At 35.0% G+C, this 27,347-nt stretch overlaps 1 protein-coding gene across 3 annotated transcripts; it reads right to left on the bottom strand.

Annotated features, from left to right (window-relative positions):
* Positions 1-2,237: 2,237 nt before the first annotated feature.
* LOC128227996 (uncharacterized) lies at positions 2,238-21,580 on the bottom strand. Of its 3 annotated transcripts, none has more exons than XR_008259880.1 (9): positions 21,506-21,580; positions 13,713-13,826; positions 11,025-11,183; positions 9,612-9,748; positions 7,625-7,825; positions 4,809-4,972; positions 3,419-3,462; positions 2,521-2,661; positions 2,238-2,372 (listed from the first exon to the last, which is right to left on the bottom strand). XR_008259880.1 is itself a non-coding variant. In XM_052939004.1 (9 exons), exons 3-9 carry the CDS (start codon positions 13,740-13,742, stop codon positions 2,257-2,259), a joined length of 948 nt encoding a protein of 315 aa, XP_052794964.1. In that variant the 5' UTR covers positions 13,743-13,826; positions 19,784-20,068; positions 21,506-21,574; the 3' UTR covers positions 2,238-2,256. The 3 variants fall into 3 exon arrangements, 2 of the variants coding, with proteins under 2 accessions (XP_052794964.1, XP_052794963.1); XM_052939004.1 differs by lacking the exon at positions 3,419-3,462 and adding an exon at positions 19,784-20,068 and having other exon boundaries at positions 21,506-21,574; XM_052939003.1 differs by lacking the exon at positions 3,419-3,462.
* Positions 21,581-27,347: the final 5,767 nt, after the last annotated feature.

The raw sequence follows: 27,347 nt of genomic DNA on the forward strand, positions 1-27,347 counted from the left end.
CGGATACCAGCACTCCTCCGGTGTTTCTTCTAAATCGATCAAGGGCCTTAGTTAAATCGTATTTTATTGTATATAATATACACACGTAACTTGTTTTGACAAACAATATTATTATACACTTGGATTGGGCCACAAGTTATGACAACATAAGGAAATGGCCCTCCACGAAATTTGCCAGACTATCGTTAAGGTGTGGGTTTTAGCTAAAAGTTTTACAGTTTTCCAATACTTCTTAAGGTAGCACCCCCCCCCCCCACACTCACCCCCAATGAAAACCTCCACTTGAAACTCTTCAATTTTAATGCTTTAGCCTATGTTGTTAAGCACAGGACTAAAAATCTTTTAAGGGTTTCAATGCAGTGGTTCGAATTCAGCCAGAACCACACATATTTTTTTTTCTTCTTTGTTTTCATTAGCTAACATTTATTTACAAAAGTTAATATTGTATGTTCATTAAAAAGTAATTAAATACATTTTACACATATATATTAGCTTCTGTGAAATGATACACATTAAGAAATTATCAAGCTGATCATAGTTTGAAATGGTGCCCATTAGGGGTGTGGTACCTTAAGATCTATTGTGCTTAACTCATATTAAGATGTTCCAAAGCTGCAATAGAACGTTTCCACGGCATATATTTTCATATTAATAATATTAACTTTATTCGTTAAATGATTATATGTTTGCCAATCAGATTGTTTACCCGAATGTCTTGCCTTTGATTTATGTCTATTACGTTGGCGACGTGTACGTCGGTTATCTGTGTATCTGGTTTAAAATTTAAAAATTTGAATGGTATACATTTTGCACAAAGCTCGGTAAGCTTATGTGAAAAGATTAAACACGAGTTCTCAATATTTTCGTTTTTTAAACATTACCAATCCGTAATTCTGATTAATTCGTTCAAATGATCATAATTCGCTCTATTATATCTCCATATTTTCTTCTTAAAAGGCAACGAGTTTAGTTGGGTGATTTTTGTTAATATCCGAAATTGTCTTAAAGTCACCTGAATCAAGAATACATATATTGTTTGTAATGCCGATTGAGCACGTGCGGTGACTCTGATCGGTTTGTAAATAAGGTTTGCCATGTTATTTAACGATAAACTATAGCGAAGTGACTAAGGCGAGGGAGCGAAGGTGTTGAAGGTGAAAGAGTAAAGGGACAAAGAAACAAAGGGACGACGGCAAAGGAGTGAAGGCACGAAAGCGGAAGGATGTTATTTATGTACTTTCACCTTCGTGTCTTCGCGTCTTCACCTTCGTTCATGCGCTCATTTACTGTCGGTTTTCGCGTCTTCGCTTCTTCATGTGACGACGAAGGCACGATTGCCCTAGCGGAACCTCTCATTATATCCGAGGGTAATTCACTGAACATATGTCGTTTTACCATTATAATGTTCAACCAAATACGCAACTAAACAAGGGTTACACGTTAAGTGAGCAAAGGGCGGTATATTTTACATTCGAGACTTCGAAGTTGGTGGCGAAACTGTAGAAATTAATGTGTTTTTGTCCATATTTTTACCTGTGAATTATAAGTAATATTACTTATATATTTCCCATAAATGGTGTCCTCCTATCGGCTTTACTTTATGTAGGCTTCTCTCGTTCTTAAAGGTTACTTAAGGGAAACTGGATCTGCTGTTTACAAACTTGGAAACGCACAATTTGACTCACTAATTATATTTACCATGTATGCACTGAATAACTAAAGTTATGCTCAAGTAATTTTATTTTCAAAATATAATTAAGAACGACAATGTTAACTGCGTATGGTGATTTGGATAGTGTTGAAACAATGATTTTCCAAAAACCAGACCTCTTTAACCTAATGTGTTAATTTGTACCTGTCTGTTGCTGATTTTTATGTTTTGTTTTTCTCAAATAAATGAATAAAATGTCCAAATTGGAACAAGTTTCGAAAAAAAACAGTTTAAATATGAATGTATTGGGAAATGGGACTTTACACATGTGTTTAATGTGAATGTATTGGGAAATGGGGCTTTACAAATGTATTTAATGTAAATGTATTAATAAGTGGGGCTTTAAAGTCGTAGTTTAAATTGTTTTCATTTTAAAAACCTCAAATGAAATATGCATAATATGATAAAATAGGACATAGAAATTGTATTAATTACATATGGCTGCATCCGTGCAAATATGTGCATCTTAATGGACAAATGTTGCATAGTAAAAGGAAACTTTATTGTTTTTTATTAATACCAACATACAAAAGAGACAGACGAAATTAACTTTGTGAGGGGAAATCCTCCAAGTTTTTCCACCCAAATATTTGATCAGTCGAGCTTCGTTTTCCTTTTAAGGTATCGTTCATTCTGCCATCGTAGAGTCCGAACACACCACCTAGAAAGCAAGACGACCAGTGCATATGAGAGACAGAAATATCAGGACTGTTTTGAGTCAGACGAAAAGTATGTGTTATATGTATTGCCTTTACAAAACGTTTTTACTGTTTTAGTAAACTGTATTAGAAATAGGGTTGGCAACCTACCAGTGTGTAAAAAAAGTATTCTGTTTCCTTTGAACATGTCTTGGTTGTTATTCAGTTCCCGTTGCAGTCCTATTGCCGCTTTCCCCGTGTACACCGGATCTAGCATAATTCCCGTACTGCTTGCTACCGACACAATATAGTCTGTAAAGCGGGAAAAACAGCATGATTATCACATTGATATAAGCCTAAGAATGATGTCGAGTAGATAAAAAGAGTATCAAAGTATACAGCTGAGAGTAAAGGTGACACCCGGGTCATTGTATATCGACTCAATATAAAAAAACGACTTCCCGGTATCATTTGACTTGGTGCTGAGGAGTCGTAATATTATGACCCGCGTCTCTATTTCTTAAGAATAACAATCGTTGTAGTAGTGAAAGTAGCAGTAGCAGCAACAGCAGTAGCAGTGAATATTTTGTCGTAGAAGCAGCAGCAGCAGCAGCGGCAGTAGCAGTAGCGGCAGCGGCAGCGGCAGCGGTAGCGGTAGCGGTAGCGGTAGCGGTAGTAGTAGTAGTAGTAGTAGTAGTAGTAGTAGTAGTAGTAGTAGTAGTAGTAGTAGTAGTAGAAGTAGTAGTAGCAACATCGTAAGCATCATACTCATTATCTGTAATAGTTGTAGAAGTATCAAGAGCAATAGCTGCAGCAGTACCAGCTGAACTACTAAGACTTGTTGACCTAATATATTTATATAAACTACAATCTCACTATTAAAGAGACACAATTGTTTTCATTATTTTATATTAATGTTTGCATTTTGTCTGTGCCAATTACAATCGAGGAGTTTTCAAATTCTGTGTTCATAACTTTTACGTAGATCGATTCTGACAAATGCACCAAAAACACCATCTAAGTTAAGAGCGCTATTTTGACGATCTATAGAAAAATAGAGTGGTCTTACTTGGCTTGCATACGCTCTGGTTTCTGTAGATCGGCAAAATTGAACTGTAACACATTTTGGGGAGTCAATAATTTATAGAAATGGGGTCACTTTTTCTAAAGAATAATGACCGGGAAACATGTTTTGTTTTATTCCATTCACCATTTTAGCTGGGGTAAGTGAAATCTTCTGGAAAAAAAGAAGACTGTTTTCTTGAGAGTGCATTTTGAAATTATTTTTATCAAAATCGTTCATACGTGCAAAAACATTGTTATTGCAAATGCATGAATAAACAAAGGTAACATGTCCATGCATACATGCAATATAAAAGATTGCGTGTTTCGATACGTGCATAAACAAAGGTAGGTTTGTCCATGCATGCATTAACAAGATTGAGTGTGTCGATATGTGCATATGTCCATGTACCTGATGGACAAAGGTTTGTCTATGAGGGCATCGACAAAGGTACGTTTGTCCATGCTTGTATCTGCAAGTGTAGGTTCTCACATGTGTGCAAGCATTAACAAAGATAGAATTTTCCATGCATACATGAACAAAGGTTTGTCTATGCGTACATCACACAAAAGTGTTCAAAAACAAAAGAAATAGGTTTGGCCATTGTTTTTTTAGATCATCGTTTCAATATAAATGAAACATTTAAGGTATTTCGCCGCTTCTGAGCACCTCAACGTTGATAAAAATGGCATTCAATAATGCTTATTCCTTTGGGAGAAGGTTGAATTTGTAGATTATATTTCCTTTAAATGAATGCTGGTATACATTCTGTATAACGTTCTTTTTTTAATCTATAAATTAAATTGGAACACATCGAAACAAAATGACCGAGGTTTTCCGAGTACCATTCTGAACTCCTCGGCCATTTTCCATCGAAAACTACTATGATGTTTATGGACGGTTTACAATGTCAAAAATATTTACATCTAAATACGCAGACACCTACATTTTGGACGTAATATTTAAAAAAAATGTGGGTAAAATACCCACTAGCGAGCCCCTAAACTCTTCCAAGTTCTTTTTATGTCAATATCGGAGAAAATAAGTAATAATATACGCTAACATTGCACCATTTCGTACTAGAAATTGTTAAAATGTTCTGTGGGGAGTACCCACAAACTCCCAACCAACATTTAAAACTATTTCAATTTCAGTTCTGATGATGGGACGAATGTCAAAAGATTGCCCCTTAGTTACGCCACGTCAATTCCTGGATCCGTCCTAGCATACCTGCGCTTTCTTTAAAGAACTGGGTGCACAAACACTGTCGAATAAACGTGTAAAATATATATGAAATGGTTTTCGAGAAATGCGTTTACCAATGAAGATCATTTGTCAAATTTAAATTTAAATAACATAAAAAAGATTGTTGAAAGATATATGAGCTCATCAATACCGAGTTCCTCCTGTGTAGAGATATCGTAGCCCCGCCCCTTGTGTCCGTCAATGATGTCAAGAATATCTTCGGCACGCACGTTCAGTCCCAGTGTGTCCAGTATTTTCTGGCAGTTCGGGTAGTGGAAATGGTAGGTGTCATCACACATTGACATCCCGTGGATCCTGATATAAACTGATGTTTGTGATAACTGTTTGAGTATTAGCGTTTAAGATAATAGACGATATGAAGTACAATCTTATTGATTAAGGGGAGGAGCGAGCGCAACAAGCGAGCCATTTTCTTAACCAATAGTTACTAAATATATGTTTACTGACAGGCAAACGTATTTAGAATATAATTCAACCTATATTTTCCGCCAATGAAAGGGCTCATCGGCCTGTATTCAGCGGGATTTTCAAGCTCAGCCCACTCAACGTTCTTTTAAGAGTTACTATATATTGGAACGAACTGTTCCTTTAACGTTTTGCATTGCTTCGTTTACATTCTTTCCGAAGATAATTATGGGTGCCCTTGAAATTAAAGAATTTCTGTTATAAGTGTCACTCGTATTAATTTTGTAATTAATACATACACGTGTATAGAAAACATACGTTTTAAGTGATATACCTTTACCTACTTACTAAATAATGCATTTATGGAAAATATTAGTTAATGATAACCGTATTTAATAGCTGAAAACGCAGATGTATTAAATGAATGGTGGGTCCTAAAAGATTTACTGTAATCAACTATCGAATCATAAGGTAGAAATACCGTGTTTTCTGCACCTTTCTGTCAATTTAAACACGATATCCTTCATATTAAGTACCATTGTTTTCGATATTTATCAACCTTTTCTGTAAATGAAAACAATGGTATTAATTGTGGTACATCCTATTTGAGAGTATGAGTTCTTCTTGAAATAATACCCTTGTTTCGTGATAAACACGCGCGACTGATTTTCTCGGTGGTAATGGTTTTAAATCTAAATTAAAAACTGAATTTACAGTAGCTGGTAAAATAAAAGTATTCGCTGATTGGTATTATCAGATACATGCTTAACGTTATCAACAATAAGGCGATGATCAAACGTTTTGTATCAGTCAAGTCGAGCATTGCATGATTTTTTTAAACAAACTCATTGTAACAGAAAGAATCATATGGAAGAATGTTCAAGCAAAACTTTCAAAACAGGTTCAAAATCGCTGAAACCCATGAAACCAAAGCTGAAATTTATTTGGTGCAAAAAACGCCCAAATTATTTCTTGGCGCAAAACCGTGTTCATGCTGCATTCGTGGCGGATCCGTGGCCTAGTGGTTACATACTTGATTGTTAATCAATGGGTCGCAGATACGATTCTCTGCCGCATCAATAAAAATACTAATTCTCTTCCGGGGGTACGTTAAATGGGGTTCCCACGTGGCAGTGTTATACAATGGTGCATGTTAACGAACAAGGGTAGCTCTAACCAGAGTTACATTCTATCTGTTCACTATACTAAAAGAATATGTGATCTTACCGGAGTACTAGCCGAATGGGAATTGCCCGAGTGTGAGTGAAATATATCCCCCACCCCAAACATGTTGCATTCCTATGTACCAAAGGTGGGATGTTTAAATATTGACGCCTGTTTGAATATGTTAAACTGTATATGTAGTAAACCGTTTCGATATCAGGATGTTATATGATTCTTGAAAACACGGAAATCATAGTTAAGGTTGTAGATTCAACATCAGTTTATACTTTGAAGTACTGTTTCCTTTATTGTTGTTATTTAGTTTACCGTGATTTTAATTCATGCACTGCTCCACTCTCCTCTTATAAACGTAACGTTTGATCATCGCATGTCGGTGATTAAACGTTTTGGCAATCGATTATCATGTAATTTAAATTACAAATTAGCGCTTGCCATTACTTCTCAGTGTATTGCTGCTGTACTGTTGTTTCACGTTTTAATGTAAATCAAATATAAAACAAACAAAAAAACAAGAAATTATTCGCGCATGTTTATAAAAAAACGAGAGCATAATTTAAACAAAATAAAACACTTTTAATAGATCTAATGTATTTTGTTGTCAATGGCTCGATTGAAGTCACAAAATATATTCTGAATGAATGTAGTAAGCGATGTACAACACGCTAAATCAGCGTGTTTCAAAAGAGAAGACACTATAACGGACTGGACTTTCCAAACTTGGCAACGATTAAACAGAATATAAGTAAGCTGAACCTAAAAAGCCGGCGCTAAACGTTGTTTTAAACGATTTTTATAGTATATTTAACAGGCCGGGCAGGCGTTTCATTGGCTAAAATGTATATAGTAGGTTATATCTTAAAACTAGTGTGTCTCCGACTTTGACTTTGCCCGTGCCTTATTATTTACTTAGATACCGAGGTCCATGCTTTTATGAAAGGCATACTATCTTTACAGTCCAAAACCGACCCACAAACATGGATTTCCGAGGAAAATCAATATTGTTTTCGTTAAAAACAACCAGAACATGTTTTAATACATCTTGTTTAACTACAGGGATATGTGATATTATTAAAAATAAAATGAACATGGCTGTACGACACTCGAGTCCAAAAGCTTTATAATGTTTGCTTATATTCACGTGCCAAACAAACTCACTGAAATGACATTGTATTTTACCGAAAATTCGCCCACTGTAGAAAAAAAGTAATTATTGAAAAATACATATAAAAATTAATTCCCGATTAACAACAACGTACCCCCGCTGGAAGAATTGCAATTTCAATAGTTCAAATAAATTGCTTATTTTCAGTTTTATAAGTTATCCTACTCCTATATATTTAAATTCAAAAGTCATACCTAAGTTTGGAGCCAGTTAAGAAGTTGCCAATGGCGAGCCCAAAAGCAGTCATTCCACTTGCGATCGCAACTATGACGTCATCAAACTGTTCGAGGGCCCCCTGCATCACAAGCTCATCGAACAAGTGAATATAACCCCAGAAGTCAATGATATTAGCACTGATCAACGGGATTATATAACACCGTTCGCCGGTCTCCGAACTGTAATTGTTGAAAACCAGTTGCATGTTGGCGTGCAGAATTAGAAAATAGCTAGAAAATACATGCTAAATAGATGATAAAAAACATAACATTGAAATTATACAAGGGCCATTACAAAAATGGGTAGAATTTCTCAATAATTAAGTTTTGTCGTTGTCTAATGATATTTGGTAATAATATAAATAAAGGTAATCTTTTCAAGATGCTGAAATAAAAATTGCCTTAATAAATTAACTTTTTCGGTAGTTTGATGAGGGTTTTAAAGCTGCACTCTCACAGATTGAATGTTTTGACAACTTTTTTATTTTTTTGTCTTGGAACGAGCCAATTTTTTCGAAAATCCATGGAAACCAGTTATATAAGACTGCTGACAAAAAGTTAGATCGCAGGTTTTTATATTTAAGTTCAAAAATTGATGTTTTATGCATTTTTCTTAAACCGTTAATAACGGTTTAAGCCATAAAACATTAATTTTCGAACGGAAATATGAAAATCTACGACCTGATGTTTTTGTCAGCAATCTTATATCATTGGTTTGCAGATATTTACGCAAAAATGTGCTCTTTCCAAGACAAAAAATAAAAAAGGTGTAAAAATGGTATATCTGTTAGAGTGCAGCTTTAACATTGAAAGACTTACACGGAGCACACGGTATTAAATAGTATCTACGTATGTAAATGTTTTAGTGATTAATCATATTAACAAGAGTATAATGTCATTAAACTCTGTGACTGAATGTACAGATGTATTATTTGTAAAATATCGAAAAACAACAAATCTGAACCAATCATTTTTAGAATCAAACATTTATTACTGGAGAGAGTGATAGAATTTGATGGCGTAAAAAATGTGTTCGGCGCAACAATTTTTACTCTCTTTTTTGTAAACTTATCATTACTGTAAAGTCTTCTATTTAAAAGTACTTAAATTACAGATCTGTGCATCAATACCACTTATATGTGTTTAATGTTAAAGATTAAAGCTTGCATAGAAATTTAATGGGCTTTTTACATCAACAAAACGACAAACTCAAATATGAACTAACGACTTTCTCTCAGCACATATTAATAGTAAAAACACCATTTTATTTAAAATGTGCAATGTGTTCACAAAACTGGATTTTAATTGCTAAGAAAATTGCTAAATATAAACAGTAAGTGCACGTCTAAGAAAATACATTTTAATCTCAATATGTAACGCATTGTTCTTTAAAAGATTCACCAAGAAAGTACTAATGGAATGTGTGTTTGTTTATTTACAGATAGATTACAAAGATGGCGTCGACATATACATAGGTGGCCATTTTAATTGTGTGTTCATGTATGGCGTTATGTATAAGGTAAAATACTGTCGGAGACCATTCTTTTTTCAGTGCTTTTTAAGATATATGTAACCAATTTTAAAAAAAGATGCAATAAATTGAGAGTTTAAAATTATCTTGTCATAGATGAATTCTCTGTTAACATTATGGGACCGTTCGATTTGTCCGTAAAACATTTTGCCGGAAAAATTGAAAGATATAATTATATCATAGAATGTTTCAACATTATAATGCACCCCATACTGCTGCGTTATTTCATAGTAGTGCGACATGAATGTTGAACAACACACCATAATATGAAGTGGACATTAGGAAGTACACTTAGTGTTTCCGTAGCTGCTTTATTTGAAACAAGCACACCAGGATGTTCTTATCATATCACATAATTTTAAATCAGTTTTAACCATAAAAGCAAAAACAACTTTAAGTGTGGACATACAAACCCATTTTAAGACATGAACCAACCTTATGTGTTTCGCAAGTTTGTCCATGCGCGGTTTCAGACATGTCAGATACGGTGACTTCTTTGGGGCAAGGTAGAACTTGGCGGAACACAGTCTGTCAATGAGTAAATTACCCTCGCAACCTATCGTGTATGGGTCCTAAAATTAAATACGTCACATGTAAAAAAGAGAATGTTAAAGTTTGCAAATTAGCTCACTTCGTAAACGCTCACTAATACATAGATCGTTTTTCTCCAGCCACTGTACCTGCCATTTTAAATGTGCACATAGTACACATAACGCCCAACCAGTCAGAAAAATGTCTGTTCAGCTATATAGAATAGATATCGTTCATATTACGGAAATATATCAGAAGTGATGTCGGACTTGCATTGTTTTGCCAAGCTTATACAAGTAGAACTAAAACGGTATCTATAATAAAAACACTAAATGCTTAAGAATTACACTTATGTAATTGAACTTAAATGGCGCGATAATTGGGTAAAATCTTACATCAGACTGTGAGTATTAAGTCGGCATTATAAGTATTTCTTTGTTCCTCGATTACTTTACTTAAATGTTGTTTTTGAGCCTAGAGAGGTTTCCAAAAGAAATCCGTGGTTATGTTGAAGTTTTAGGCTTGTATATACATACAGGAATTTTGGTATTACCCATGTATAGCTGATAATTGTTTGTTCCAGTGTAAGATCGCAATATATTTCACCAAGTGAGGACCACAAGCTTTATTTCACAAGTGGCATAGACACGAGTGAAATACTTACTTTTGGTGTTCACGAGGTGAACTATTTTGCAATCTAACTATGAACAGACATTTTTTATATGCCTAAAAAAAAAAAAATTGGCGTAAAATTGTTTGTTTGTTTTTGTTTTTGTTTTTTTCAGCAAAGCGCGCCAAATTGTGTGCTAACGTAACGTCGTTCCGGAAATGACATTGTTGAAATTGTACTCCAACCCCAGCGCGCTTAATTATGGTTTGGACGTGAGGACGGGCTAAAATTTGAAAACAGTGATTTTTTTTATATTTCCACTGTTTCAAACAGTGAAATATTAAATTTATTCTACTGATAAATTTCTATAAACCACCAGAAAGCATAATATTATAAATAAAAGTCATCGGATCATTCTAACATTTGGACCATAAGCCGATATCTATCCGATATGACATTGCTGAGTGTTCCACAAGTACACGTGCGCGTACACGCAGCGTCTTACAACCTCTCTATTATTAAACAATTAAACACCGCATTCACACAGGCATTAACTTATTGTTATGCGAGACAGCCGTATGTTTTCACACGGCTACATCTACATCTTTCTCTCTATGCCATGCAGTCAGTCATATATGTATATAGATCCTCATAAATTGAAACCGTGTCAAGTCGAAATACATATAATTGCATCGAAAATGAAAGACCTCAACATCTGTGCGAAAAAATAGATGAGGTTGAAGTCCAAGTTCCCGTGCGCACGTGGCAACAACACGACAATGGTTGGAATGCAGGCTGCCGTACGTTACAACGTGCTTGCTCCCCTGAGCCAGACAGTCTGCCATCTGAAACTCCAACTTGCGAACCTGAAACAGATAATTCGATATTCCATTTTATTTTTCCATTCGAACTGTTTACTAGTCTGAAATTGTTGTTCACACATTGCAAAAAACTATTTTGGGTGAGTACCTAAATCGGAACAGTACCTATATATGGAACACCCATTATAAAAGTGTTTTTCCGATTAAGATCAGTTTACTTACGATTCTAAACAATATAGACGCTTGCCTTAGATACAAGTTCCAAAGAACATGATTCTCCGGTAAGTATTTAAAATACCGCTATCATTTAAAGTTGTTCATATTCAAATGTCAAAACATGGCATACGGGGGAAAGACTTTATCCTTGTCACAATCACAGCATACTGCTACAGCCTGTATTTTACTGAAATCATCAAATTTTACTGACAAAAATGCCCAGAAAAAAACAAGCTTGAAATAGCATAAATTATTAATTTACTTAAACAAAACATGGAGCAATAATTCTAAAAGAATACATAAAAATAAATAACGAACTAAAACTGTTCAATATTTAGGTACTCCGAGGACGAAAATGGCAGTCCTTGATTTTGCGGTTAATAATGTACTTTTCATGCAGATTGGTAGTATCTTGAAAAATGCCATTTATATCAACCAATTGGTCTTGAATCCTAGTATGCTGATGGAAGTTTATGTAGTTGTGGTGCAAGTCTAACTAAAATATTTCAAAAATAGTGCCGAAAGTGTTCCGATTTAGGTATTCACCCAGTTCAGATATTTGAAGAACTTCTTGTGCGCGTTTCCATGTACGTACATATATCATTAAACATTACTATTGGGTTTTAAAGTCTAATAACAAATCGGTCTAAACACGTATACCTTATGTTTAATGGCACTTTAGTAGAACGGGATTTCTATAAATAAATCATGTTGCATTTCAATTTCCCTCAAATGCTACAGAAACACGGGGATACGATAACTTTAATGTTATTGAAATAGTCCAGCTTAAGTTTAAAAAGTACATTCTTAAAACTTACATCGTTTATGGAGAAACTTGAATCACACTTATATCGACATTCTTTTATCTTTATAATTGTATACACGTTTATGTAGTAATAATTAAATAAGGAGAAGAAGAAGGTGAAGAGAAATGAGAAGAAGAAGAAGAAGAAGAAGAAGAAGAAGAAGAAGAAGAAGAAGAAGAAGAAGAAGAAGAAGAAGAAGAAGAAGAAGAAGAAGAAGAAGTAGAAGAAGGAGGAGGAGGAGGAGGAGGAGGAGGAGGAAAAGGGGGAGGATGGTGACGACGACAGCGACGACGACGATACTACTACTTCTACAACTACTACTACTACTTCTACTACTACTACTACTACTACTAATAATAATAATAATAATAATAACAATAGTAACAATTATAACAATAATGATTAAATATCAGTGTGGACTGATAGATACCTGGGACAGTCAACAGTTTGTTATTGCTAAATGGCTTAAACTTATTTTAAATCACCATTTGGCTATAAAACTATTTTCATTCGAGCTCAATGACATGACTGTATCCGGACATAATGCTTAAAACAAGAAACCACAGACAACAACCGATAGAAACATGAATTTGGAAAAGAACATCATTCAATGAAAGAAAATGGCAAATATGTTGACAAGTTTTTATTTGAATGCTTTTTTTAACAATGAGCAAAAGCAGTCTATTAAATTATATGTTTACAGATGTCCAAATATTAAATAACTGGAGAATTTATAATATACGAATAATAAAAATATCTGTGCTAAATAGCAGATGTTATTACTGGACAAAATCGTTATTATAATACTTTTTCTTGTTAAATGTGTGATACATGATGTATATTGTTCTAGTATTTATAAATGTACAATTCTGAGTAAATGCATTTAATTTTTTCCAACTCTTCATTTATAATTATTTTTCGGAAACTACTTTCCTAATAAGTGACTCTCCAATTGTATTAAAACAAAGCAAAAACGTCTAACGATGGTGTAATACTGTTTTATATCACTTTTACATATTTTGTATATCAATTATATGTTTTAAATATGGTTAAATGTTAACATCATATATTTTTGCTAAATTTCATCTAAGCCTCTAAATTATATATCTTATTTGTACATTATACATTATATGAACACGTGCAATTCAAAGCAAAATAGAACATTAAAGATACACTCTTACTCCCAAATAAAATTACCACAATTAATCCAAATGATTTGATGTACCAAAAACGATGAATAAATGTCGACAACAATGGTTCTTATGAAGAATACCGAGTTTAATTTGAAAGAAAGGTGCAGAAAACATGTAATATCTACCTTATGAGACTAAAGTCGATCACAATAAATATTTTAGCATTCAACAATCATTTAATATTGTTTTGCGTTTCAGCTATTAAATACACGGTTACGATCTTGTTTTAAGTATCTAATATTTTCCATAAATGCATTATTTAGTAAGTAGTTAAAGGTGTATCACTCAAAATGTATGTGTATATACATGTGTATGTATTGATTTTGAATAAGAGTGTCACTTTAAATAAACGAATATACCTTGCTGCCCAAGAGGGTGCTGCCAGTCATGTCGTCCCTCTTAATGGAAACGTGGAAATCATTTGGGATTCCCGGGAGAAGCCATTCGTGGATTGGAGTTGGTACGTTTGCTAGCTGTTGGAATGACAATTTATTTTTGACGGTTTAATTAGGCATTTGGAAAAAAATATTTTGAGTAAAAAGCCAATTACTTGTGAAAAAAATACATCATTCTTATTGATTAAGATATTATAAGGGACTTGTTGTACGACCATCAAACGGAACTTGACAACAACAAAATGCTTTACTGTCAGATAACGTTGAACACAATTGTACACGCATCATTTAAATCTAACAACACCTTCAGAATAATTTCCACAAAAGATTGAAATGAAATCCATACACAATCATTTAACCAAATCAAGTTTTTAGCAACATCCTAGCACTGGTGTAATGGTGAAACTTTTATAAAGACATGATAACATTTATAAAAAACTTTAATTCTACCAATGAGGCCAAAATTGTTTGTTTAGGGTAACCTTCCCAAAATTTCTAGGTAGGGTAGGTAGGGATTTTTTTTGATTTTTTTTTCAAAATCTGTCGTAAGTTCAGAGTGTTTTCTTGCACATGGTAGCCTTTCCTACATTACTGTATTTGCCTGACTTTTTTTATCATATAAACAACACTTCTGATTAAAATCTGCATTTATCCGCCCTTCGTTACTCTCTATTCGCTAACGAATATTTGTTTTGCTCAGAAACGGAAAAAAATTGTTAGGGTCGGCGCATTTTTATAGGTAGGGTCGGGTTACCCGAAACGGACATATTTTTTTAGGCCTGATCAGCAAAGTATGCCCTTACCAAATAAGAAAGTTCCAGAACACAAGAATCTCACCAATTCTTACAATTATAGACATTAAGTACATATAAAACTCTTGAACATTATGAAAAATTCTTGACAAATAAATGCAGAAATATATCATAAGGCAAATATAGTTTCTTTTAATGAACCTAGGTCGCCATGCCATTGGAACTAGAAATATGTAAATGTAATAATACGTGTGACACTTGTAATGGATATATGTAAATGTAATAATACATGTGACACTTGTTATGGATATATGTTAATGTAAAAATACATGTGACACTTGAGATGGATTTATGTAAATGTAATAATACATGCGACACTTGTGATGGATATATGTTAATGTAAAAATACATGTGACACTTGAGATGGATTTATGTAAATGTAATAATACATGCGACACTTGAGATGGATTTATGTAAATGTAATAATACATGTGACAGTTGAGATGGATATATGTAAATGTAATAATACGTGTGATACTTGAGATGGATTTATTTAAATGTAATAATACATGTGACACTTGTGATGGATATGTGTAAATGCAATAAAACGTGTGACACTTGTTATGGATATATGTAGCTGTAATAATACATGTGACATTTGTGATGGATATATGTAAATGTAATATTACATTTGACACGTGTGGGGTATAAATGTAAATATAATAATACATGTGACACTTGTGATGGATATATATAGATACATAGATATATATTTATATGCAAATTTGTGTGAATTGTTCAAACGTGAGACATTTACAGCAAATATTTAATAATTGAGCATCATATTGAACTGTCTCAAAAAGTAAATAATTCGAGCAGCTACTACTTATTCTACTTAAAATTCACTTGCTTGGTACATTTTACCGTCCCCCTAATTCACCCCCTCTTGTCCTATCTTCCATCGAAAACTCCATTGATCTTGCATTCAATCTCAACATACAATATGTAATTATCACAGGGGACTTCAACTTTGATATGAAGAATCATCCCTCTAGCTTGGAAGTAGAAAGCATAGTACAGCGATTCGGGATGACTCAAATGATATCGGATTTCACTAACTTCACTGAACATTCCAGTTCTCTAATTGATATGTTCCTTGTCTCTAATCCATTACTCGTTACTATGTTTGGCGTAGGTGAAGCCTTTTTAGATCAAAATATGCGCTACCATTGTCCTATATACTGTTGTTTCAAATTCTCTAAACCTAGCCATTCGGCTTTTAAAAGGAGAATATGGCAATATGGTCAAGGCAACTTCGATCTGTTAAGAGGAAATGTTTCTGAATTCAACTGGGACTCTTGTTTTGATACCTGTATTGATACTTCTGTTGACAATTTTACAACTAGCCTTCTAGAACTTTGTAACGTTACTATACCTAATAAAATAATAACCGTTCGAAAATCTGATCCCGAATGGATGCACAACTCTATTAGGCTCAACATACGCAAAAGGAACAGAGCTTACGACAAAGCGAAACAGACTAATCTACACCAAGACTGGGCTAGCTACAATCGAATACGTAACGAAACAATTTCACTTATTAGAAAAACACGATCTAATCACATTGAGAAACTAGCAGAGCGGCTTCGAACTGATAACTTGTCATTATCAAATTTGTGGAAAATTATTAAGCAATTTACGAGGTCTTCCGCATCCAACCAGAACATTCCTATTCTTAAACACAACGATCAATTTTATACTGAGCATTCTGACAAGGCCAATATTCTAAATACTTTTTCCAGTCGCAAACAATACTTGATGACTCTAACAAAGTTCTTCCAGAATATCGTCCCCATAATTACCAACACAACTTAAGCTCTATTTTGATAACTGAATTAGAGGTTTTTTTCTATACTTAAATCTCTATCAACTGGGAAGGCATCAGGTCCGGATCAATTGAATAATCGTGTCTTGAAAGAATTGGCAACTGAACTAGCAAAGCCTCTATGCACCCTTTTCAATTACTCCCTTCGCGTTTGCAAAGTTCCTAAAAAGTGGAAATTAGCTCATGTATGTGCTGTTCACAAGAAAAATGACCCACAGTAAGTTGGGAACTATCGCCATATCTCATTGTTAAGTTGTATAAGTAAAGTACTTGAGAAGGTCATTCACAAGCACATGTTCAACTTTTTCGTTGCCAACAATTGCATTTCTTCCTTGCAATCTGGTTTTGTTCCGAATGATTCAACCGTTAATCAGCTTTCGTACATATATCATACTTTCTGTCAAGCTATGGATAAAGGTAAAGAAATTCGTGCTGTGTTTTGCGATATTTCAAAGGCATTTGATAGAGTCTGGCACAAAGGTCTTCTACACAAATTATCACAAAAAGGTATATCAGGATCTCTTCTCGATTGGTTATCTGATTATTTACATGGTCTATAGCAATGCGTAGTCCTGAATGGACACTACTCAGACACTCTTCCAATTCAAGCCGGTGTTCCCCAAGGTTCAATCCTTGGTCCGCTTCTTTTTGTAATATTCATAAATGTCATTGTCGAAGATATACAATCTAACATCCGTCTCTTTGCAGACGAAACCAGTCTATACGTACTAGTCGACGACCCTGTTTCCGCTGCGACTCAGTTAAACAGCGACCTTTCTAAATTTTCAGAATGGGCTGATCAGTGGTTGGTTTCATTCAATCCAGGCAAAACAGAATCGCTTGTCATTTCTCGAAAGCATACTAAAGCACAACATCCACCCTTGACAATGTTCGATACATCTATCTCTGAAGTTAACACACATACACATCTTGGAGTCGTTTTATCTAGCAATGGTCGTTAGAATGCACACCTCGATAAGATCAAAGAGAAGGCATGGAAACGTATCAATGTACTTCGTTCACTAAAATTCACACTTGATAGACGTTCTCTTGAAATAATGTACACGACCTTTGTTCGTCCAATTCTCGAATACGCTGATGCCGTCTGGGATAACCTAACTCAAGCTGAAGAACACAATTTGGAACAAATCCAACTAGAGGCACTGCGAATTATCTCGGGTAACACAAGTCTGGTCTCTCTTACAAAACAGGTTTTCCTACGCTTAGCTCACGAAGACTCATGCATAAATTAACTCTTTTCTACAAAATGAAACACAACTTAACTCCTGCATACATAGCATCTTTAATACCAGAAGTAGAAGCGGCACGACATCACACAAGAAACCCACTGGATATTCGTGTTCCACGATGCCGTACACAGTTTTATTCAAAGTTTTTTCTACCCTCTACTATTGCGTCCTGGAACGACCTCTCTCCTTAGATTCGCGACTCAGAAAGCATATCAGTATTTAAATCAAAAGTCAGCGTTCTCTTTGGTAAAACTTCAATTCCACCCCATTTCTACAGTGGTGATCGCTTTTTCAATATTCAGCATGCCAGGTTAAGGACTCACTGTAGCAACTTGAAAGAACATCTCTTCTAAAAAAACATTATCGATGACCCACTCTGTACATGTGGCGAAATTGAGACAACTGCACATTTCTTAATGTATTGTCCTAACTACGCTGAACAAAGATCTGAAATGGTTGAAAACCTTCAAGCTTTTATTCCTATTTCTACTGACCGTCTCATGTACGGTGACTCCAGTCTTGACGAGCAGTCAAACGTGGCTATTTGCAACGAAGTGCATCGTTTTATTAAAGGAACTGATCGTTTCACCCCATATGTTACTTAATTACTACTGCGACTTGAGTTTCCATCAAGGCCTACACCGATTCTTTGGGCTCGGCGACCTTACTACCTTACTTTCTATCTTCTTCTCACTTTCCCTTTTTACCTATTGTCTCAATATTCGACTACAATAACAATCAGAGCCCCATCATGTTACTTCAACTCGAAATACTTCAGCTGTTCACTACAGTACATTTGCAACGCGATCACATACATTTTGTATAATAAATATGTAATTTTGTAACATGATAATCTGACTTCAATTGCACTAGTAACCTTCTGTATCCGCAACTATCTTTGTCAATGGATTAGCTTCTTAAATTTTACTTATTATCTCTCCAACCAGATTTATACTGACATATATAGTTTCTCATATGTTAAACATATTTAATAATTCATTATTTCATTTTCTCTAACTATCGATACACCAATCGACACAGAATATAGTTATATACATGTTTTTTTCTGGAATTAATTAATTTATTTATTATATTGTTTACAGAAAATAGAAAAGGGGTTTCATACAAGCCTATGGCTTTCTCCTCAATTCTAAATATTTTTTGTGTATGTTGTAAATGTGTATTTGTTATAAAAAATAAATACTGTTCAAACCAAATTCACTTATTTTTGCAAATTAAAAGCGTCTATTTTGGCCGGTGTAACATGGGTCACTTTTCAACGGGGTCAAAATTTAATGTTACACCGGCAGCTGTTTTTTTTTGAGAACACTGAATATAAAAAATAAAGTTGAATTAGAGATGAAACAGGTGCTCTTTTTGCATTGAACTTAACATTACTTGAAACTGTATTGGCACATTTATCCAGATTAATCTTCATTTAGCATAAAGTTAAGATAACTGTGGCCTTAATTGATGTTATATCATATGTACATTAAGGCATTTTGTGTAGGCGATACAATCTAACCATTGAAATCATTTAAAAAAATCATATAAATGAACTGTTTTCATAAGAACGTTTCTAACGACTTTTAAGCTTATATGCATGTACAAGTAAATTCTTAATGATTAAGTCTTGTACTTCATATTTGCCTTTCTGCAATTTCATTGGCTTATAATGTAAGTTGTATTATAAATATAAATTGGAATACAACCTCCGTGTTCAGCCAATAAAATGGAAGATAATCAATCATTAAGTGCAGAGGGGTACATCACATATTTTTTGGGGTGGCTGGGGGTATTGATACCCCTATATATAGACAAGGGATCCAGCTGTCTAATCACAACCTTGGTATAAGGTCATTATGAACTTTCATAAAAGTCACAAACTTTAACCAATTTTTCCAGATGGTACACCCTGACACAGCTTAAACATTTGTCTACACAGAACACATTTTCATTTCTTGCTATTATTAACCGTTTGTGCACAGCGAGCTCAGAAACTCGTCAATTTTTATCAAAAGTGTTTTTCCGACAAGATCGCGTTCACCGAAAATCGGTGATGTTCGCCTCTAACACACATATACGGGACGCGAACAAAGGGAAATGAATAATGCTATTTAAAATATTATCCAAATGTATCTTATAAACCTCAATGTTTAATCACTAGCAGGTCTGTGTATCCTGTAATGTCTTATTTATTGTTGTATCCGAAACGTTCTCGCCGGTTTCGCCATTGTGTCAAATTCCAGTCACGTGATTTATTTCTTTATCATTGTCTGTTTCGGCTAATTTGAATGGCTATTGACTGGTTCTCGTCCTCACTCCAGGGAGCCAAGACTGAAAAGAGCGTTGTCCAATCAGTGATCAGCTTTCATCCCGGAATCCGGGGACGTCACATGACTAAAATGGAAGCTGAAGTAACGTTTGGTTCGGCTACAACAATAAATAAGACATTATTAATCAACTATTACATATTTGACGAGATACAGAAACAATTGTGGTACAAATACCAGACAATTGAAGACAATGTATGCCAGAACTCGCTCAATATCGACCAAACTCGGCCAATATCAACAAAACTCGACTAATATGAGTTTCCTCCGTTTTGATTGGCTACAAAACTCGTCTAATATAGGATTTGAGAAATGGGCCATTTTCAATGGCTGTCGAAACTCGCCTAATATGAGAAATATGCTGGATTTTTTTTAAAGGTAGCCATTTTGTGACTGTTTTAAAATGTTGTGCTTCGTATAAACCTATTTGGAATACTTGAACCTATTGAATGATTGAACCACTTTGTACAGTTTGATATTACAGTTGTATTTAACCCGTTGGTGGATTTTACGACTATTATGATTTTGTACATCGACAAAATGGACAACGAAGGTGAAACATATGACGTTTTGGCATGCCCATGTGGGCCAAGAGTATGAATAAAACTTGAAACTTGAAAACTTGGCAAACGATTTACGAAATTAAGAAGCAAAGACATGCTTCCTTGCAATGTACAGTGTGCTTTATTCATAAGTACATGCAATGTCACTATATAAAGGATGCATGTCAAAATCAGCAAAGTCAAGTTTAGAAAAGCAAACACCCTGAATGAATAAGGGATAATTGCGACTTCAATGGGAACCAAAGGTAAGTAATAAGAATGTTTTAGACCGAAATGGTAATAGTTTATTAATAAAATACTTATTAATTAGGTGATTTCATATTGGCCCTTTCGGGCTCAGGCAAATACAGCTAACCTCGGACAAATAACTAGGCCAATATGAAATCACCTAATTAATAATATTATATTGCAAACGTTTCCTTTTCACTCCTAGAATGTTTAATTTAGTCACTCCTTGTATATTCTACCTGGTAAACTTTAATTAAAACGTGTCCGGCAATAATACTTCAAGCCCATAGAAGCATAGCGCCTTAGTTCATGTTACTATAAGTTCATATTACTATTATATATCCCTAGAGAAAGTCATTATCCTGTAGAAAATTTAGAGAAACTTGTACATACGTTCTTTGTCCTCTAATTCAATTTCGGTCAGACTGTTGTATTTTTCATATATATCATGGGCACTTCCATATAGGTAGTGACCGATGTCCGTTGGTTGTCAAATTGTTTGGTATTAAAGGCTATTACAACAGTATTTATTTTTATTAACTGAAGTGTTCAATAATTTTCTATTTGTATAACAAATGTGATTTATATTACATGTGTTTACCTCTGTAAAAATACTGTTAACTGTGACATTTAAACTTTTAAAAGCGTTAAAGGTACTTTATTTGTAAAATGAGATACATGTGAAGCTCAGGTATACATTAGTATATCTTTGAAATGCTTTTTTTTAAATACGGGTAAAAAGTTACCTGAATTCTTTGTTTAGGTATATTTCCAAGCTGTTGTGCCCATACTGGCGCAATGTACTCACACAGGCGGTCCATTGAAAGCACACTCCTCAAAATGAATGCACAACAACTGAAGCAAATAAAAATGACTCAAACAATATATATATGTGAATGTTCGGCTATTTGTTACGGTGCTCTGTTAGGACCAGCGTGTATTCGCCCGTACGCGAAGGAGCGAAGACGCGAAGGGACGATGCCGAAGAAACGAATGCGAAGACACGAAATAACGAAGGCGAAGGAGCGAATGTAACTTCATGTTCGTACTTAACGCTGGCACTCACCTGGGCATCGTTGATGCCAAACTGTCTGACAAATGCACCGAGACAGATGAACAACATTCTGCAAGCTTGCTCAAGTTGACTATTTTAAGACTTTTATACTCTGACTGTGACAACGTACAAATATGTAAGTCTTTTTTTTCATTATTTTTTATCTTGTTATGCAGGTATTATCTCATATTGTGTTCATTGTTAATGCTTTAGAGCTTGGGTGCTTAATACTTTGTTGAAGTAATCTGAGTAGATTTATACATATATACGAGAATAAGTGAAATCTGGCATACGAAGGTCAGTTGAGTCATAGAGAAACTAGACACCAGATACAACTGCAAAAAATAAAAAGAAAATTGTCAAAAACTGACAAAAAATTGTTGAGAACAACGCATTTGATCTTACTTGCAGATATATCTCATCGCTTACGACACATGCATCATTCGCAGTTTTTGCGCATTTTTCCATTTCGAAATTTACTGAGGTTGACTACCAGGTAAGTCCCAATAAGTTTAAAAATAGCGTCGGTATATTCATCTGTACTCATAAACATGATATAATGCGCCAGTTGGATATTCGAACATTTCCAGTTATTTGCGAATATCCAACTACCGTCCAGTTGGTAGTTTATTTCGAAATGTTATGGATGATTTGAAAGTATGTTATTGAAATATTTGAAACGCTGGCGATGTAAGTACGTCACGTCGTGTTAACGTCTGAACTGCTCTCTGCGCGATAGGGTGTTTTCCATGTGTCTGCTTTAATTGTTGTACTCGCTGATTGATTCCTGCAGAAGTTGAGATTTTTTTATTATTGAACATTGTACTTTCGGAGTGTGTCTTAATGAAAACAACCCACGAAAGAAATTCTATAAGTTAACTTAGTCTGGGAACTAAACGCCTGACCCTCGTACAAGTAGCAAATGTAAATTGTTGTTAAATGCTAAGAGAATTAGTCACAAATATACTTCGTCTGTTATCTATACATTCATAATTATGTCATGACGTTAAGTTGTAAAAAAAATGTAGAAGATCATAAATGGTATACATGAGACATGAACATCACAGATTCTGCCAATACCCATATGCAGATAGCATATGAAGTATAATCAGCTGACATTGAGGTGACACACGTGTTATTTTTTATCTCATTAAAACGGCTTCTGTATCTCGTTTAAATGACTTAGAAAATCGTTAAAACGACTAAGCAACTCGTTTTCAATGACTTACGTATCTCATTAAATGGACTTGATATCTCGTTTAAGACTACATATATAGCCCGTTTAAACGGCTTAGAAACCCGTTAAAACGACTAAGCAACTCGTTAAAACGACTTACGTATTCCATTTAAACGACATAATGGGAAGAAGATTTATTACACATCCAATAAGCCATACGGCCGATGAGGACAAACAATATTTACAAATATTTACAATGGTACATACACATACAAGATAAGAAGAAAGCCCACAATTAATTGTTTAAACAATACTCTGAAGAAAATAATGATACATGTACTTGTAATAGAAAGTTATCTAACACTGCAATATACAATTGTATTATTATAGAATAAGTCAGACTTGAATTGATAACAAAACCATTTAAATAAGTCGAATTTTAATCTGTTTATACATTAAATGTGCAAGTCTATTAACATATCTAACCAAGTTGGGTCATACCTAGCCACTGGTCGAAAACGAAAGAGTGTCTAGGAATTTTGACGTGGTGACATTCAAATAAATATACACAATATCCAATGCGCAATATGTCGTTTTAATAAGGTTAGAAAGTTGTTAAAACGAAAAACGAAACTGATATCACGAGAAGGTAAGTTGTTTTAACGTGTTACTATAAGTCGTTTTCTAAGGGTTCCTTAAAGCTATGTATAACAATCTTAATTGACGTGTTAAGACACCAGGTGGCGAAACTAATTTGTTTCCATGTAACATCGGATCAAGACAGGGGAATAAATCAAGTTCGATAATGTTTGTTCTATTCATAAATGAGTTATCTACTCTTTACGGGGAAACTATGGTTCAAAGATCTTCATAACTAATGAAATACCAGATATTGTGTCCCTAATGTTTGCAGATGACATAGCTAATTGTGCAGAAATGGTTTCCAAATTACAACAACAACTAAACGTAACAGATAACTTTTGTTCAACTACGGGTATGGATGTCAACTTTGATAAGACTGAAATGAATGTTTGCATTTCTGCAATTTCATCGGCTGGAAATGTAGGTTGTATTCTAATCATGTATCGATTAATTACCTTGACACAACTTCGTGCTTTTTTGTTCACGCTGTATGTTATGTATTTTGGCCTGTGGCCTGTAACTACTAAAAAACGTCATTTTAAAAGAGTGTAAAGCGCTTGCTCAAACGGAAGGCGAAGGGGCAAGAGAGCAAAAGTACGGAGCGAAGACACGAATGCGCAAGCGCAAAGACACGAATGCAATGGAGCAAAGGGACGAAGGCGGAGTCGTGAAGGGACGAAGGCAAAAGGAGGCTATAAGTATCTTCCATGGCCGAGAGTGTATGATAGGTTCATCCGGACCCGAGCCGATGGTATTTTGCGGAAACGAGGTTTACCGAGTTTCCGCAAAACACCCTGCACGAGGTTTTGGATGATCCTATCTTACACGAGCGGCTATGGTAGATGCTTTTTCTCCCACCTCAGTTAAACAAAATAAAGTAAAAATGTATCTTTTTTGCTGGAACTCTTTTGTGAGTAGTGAAAATAAATGCATATGGATATGTGATTATTCGTGGTTTTAATGGATATGCGCGCAGTGATTCAGATGTTAATAGTCAAACCGCTCTTTAAATAGTTCTGAGGAGAGTGAAGCATAATGTCTTGAAAGGTGCATGAAAACTATTTTTTGGTGACATTTGGAGTGTGAATTAATTAATTAGCATTCTAAATATTGCCACAAGACAAGGTTTATATGATGCTACAGACAACTGTCTTCAACAAGGGGGGTAATTACAATGTGGCGACAATTAAAAAGGAGTTCCATACGGGCATTTTATCTTTGCCCCTGGGCAAGATAAGAATTTCTAGCATGGTTAAATTATTGGATCTACTTATCTGAGGTGGGAGAATTTCGTGTCTTTGCGTCTTCACCTTCGTATCTCCGCTCCTTCGCCTTCGTACTTTCGATCAGTCGTGTCTTCGCCTTCGTATATACTTTCGTACTGTCGTGTCATCGCCTTCGTACTTTCGTACTGTCCTGTCTTCGCCTTTGTACTTTCATACTGTCGTGTCTTCGCCTTCGTACTGTCGTGTCTTAGCCTTTGTACTTTCTTACTGTCGTTTTTTCGCTTTTGTGCTTTCGCAATGTCATGTCTTTGGCGTCGTTCTTTATCGTCTCCATGTGAGAACGAAGACATGATGGCCATAACGGACCACCGTAAAATAATTTAAAATAATTTCGATACCCTTTAGTGACACTGCGAAGAAGCGAAACTGACACAATCGCAGTTAAATCTATAACCGAGATAACGTTTTACCATAAGTATTGCTACAAATAAGAAAAAGCAGTAAATATTCAATCAAGTAGACAACCAAAGCAGGTGTGCATGAAAAGTGAGTGTAAGGCGGTGCAGTTGAAAATAGAGAAACTCCGAAGAAGATGGCGGCGAAACTTTAGAAATAAATATCTGTCTGGCATTTTTTAACCAGGTTTTCAACGAAAACCAGGTTACTAGAATGAGGTTGTCGTTGGGCGGGCGGGCGGGCGGGCGTCAAACATTGGTTTCTGTTTAATAACTTTAGTTAGCATTGATAGATTGATGAACTTGGTATGTAGATAGCTTATGGGAAGAGCTAGCTTGGGATTGCTTTTGAGGGGGGTGGGGCTAAGGTCAAGGTCACTGTTACTAAAAATAGAAAAATGGTTTCTGCCCAATAACTTTAGTTAGCATTGATAGGTATTGACGAAACTTGGTGTGTAAGTTGCTAGTGAAGAGCTAGCTTGGGATTGCTTTTGAGTGGGGAGGGGCTATGGTCAAGGTCACTATTACTTAAAATAGAAAAATGGTCAAGGTCACTGTAACTTAAAATGGAAAAATGGTTTCTGCCCAATAACTTTAGTTAGGATTGATAGATATTGACGAAAGTTGGTGTGTAGGTAGCTTATGTGAAGAGCTAGCTTGGAATTGCTATTGAGGGGGGAGGGACTAAGGTCAAGGTCACTGTTACTAAAAATAGAAAAATGGTTTCTGCCCAAGAACTTTATTTAGCATTGACCGATATTGATGAAACTTGGTGTGTAAGTTGCTTATGTGAAGAGCTAGCTTGGAATTGCTTTTGAGTGGGGAGGGGCTAAGGTCAAGGTCACTATTACTCAAAATAGAAAAATGGTCAAGGTCACTGTTACTTAAAATAGAAAAATGGGTTCTGTCCAATAACTTTAGTTAGCATTGACCGATATTGATGAAACTTGGTGTGTAGGTAGCTTATGTACAGAGCTAGCTTAGGAGTGCTTTTGAGGGGGTGAGGCTAAGGTCAAGGTCGGCTGTTACTAAAAATAGAAAAATGGTTTCTGCCCAATAACATAAGTTAGCATTGATAGATATTGATCAAACTTAGTGTGTAGGTAGCTTATGTGAAGAGCTAGCTTGGAATTGCTTTTGAGTGGGGAGGGGCTAAGGTCAAGGTCACTATTACTCAAAATAGAAAAATGGTTTCCGCCCAATAACTTTAGTTAGGATTGACATATATTGATGAAACTTGGTGTGTAGGTAGCATGTGAAGAGCAAGCTTGGAATTTCTTTTGAGGGGGGTGGGGTCAAGGTCACTGTTGCTAAAAATAGAAAAATGGTTTCTGCCCAATAACTTTAGTTAGCATTGATAGATATTGATGAAACTTAGAGCGAAGGTAGCTTATGTGAAGAGCTAGCTTGGGAGGTGGGGTCAAGGTCACTGTTCCTTAAAATAGAAAAATGTTTTTCTGCCCAACAACTTAGTTAGAATTGATGGATAGTAATGAATCTTAGTGTGAATATAGCTTATATGAAGCTGCAGATTGAACTTGCTCATACAACAAATTAATTGGCTATAATTTCTGATTGCCCATAACAAAAATCTGGTTTCGTCGCATTGCGGCGCTTCTAGTTTTATTTGATAAGTAGTATTACATATATATTTCCCATAAATGGTGTCGTCCTATCGACTATAATTTATTAGAAAAACCTCCGACGAATCTGCTGTTTACAAACTTGGAACGCCCTAAACTCACTCCCCGTGTACACACATTGCTCATAAAACTTTCACGCTCATGGAATTTTATTATCAAATTATAAATGATTAAAATTTATATACAGGTCGTGCAGGACTAATGGTATCTTCTAACGCTTCAGAGAGGCATTGTAAACTCAACGTGTATGGTAATGTGAATATTTTTAACAATGATTATCAGACCGATCGTCGCCTTTTTCATAAATATTTTAAAAAGTATGCCATTAAATGCATATTTTACAGGATAACGTTTGTAACTCAATGATCATGAACTTACAACAAGAGCACCG

Source organism: Mya arenaria, chromosome 3 (assembly GCF_026914265.1).
Source record: "Mya arenaria isolate MELC-2E11 chromosome 3, ASM2691426v1".
In the NCBI taxonomy this organism is placed as follows: Eukaryota; Metazoa; Mollusca; class Bivalvia; order Myida; family Myidae; genus Mya; species Mya arenaria.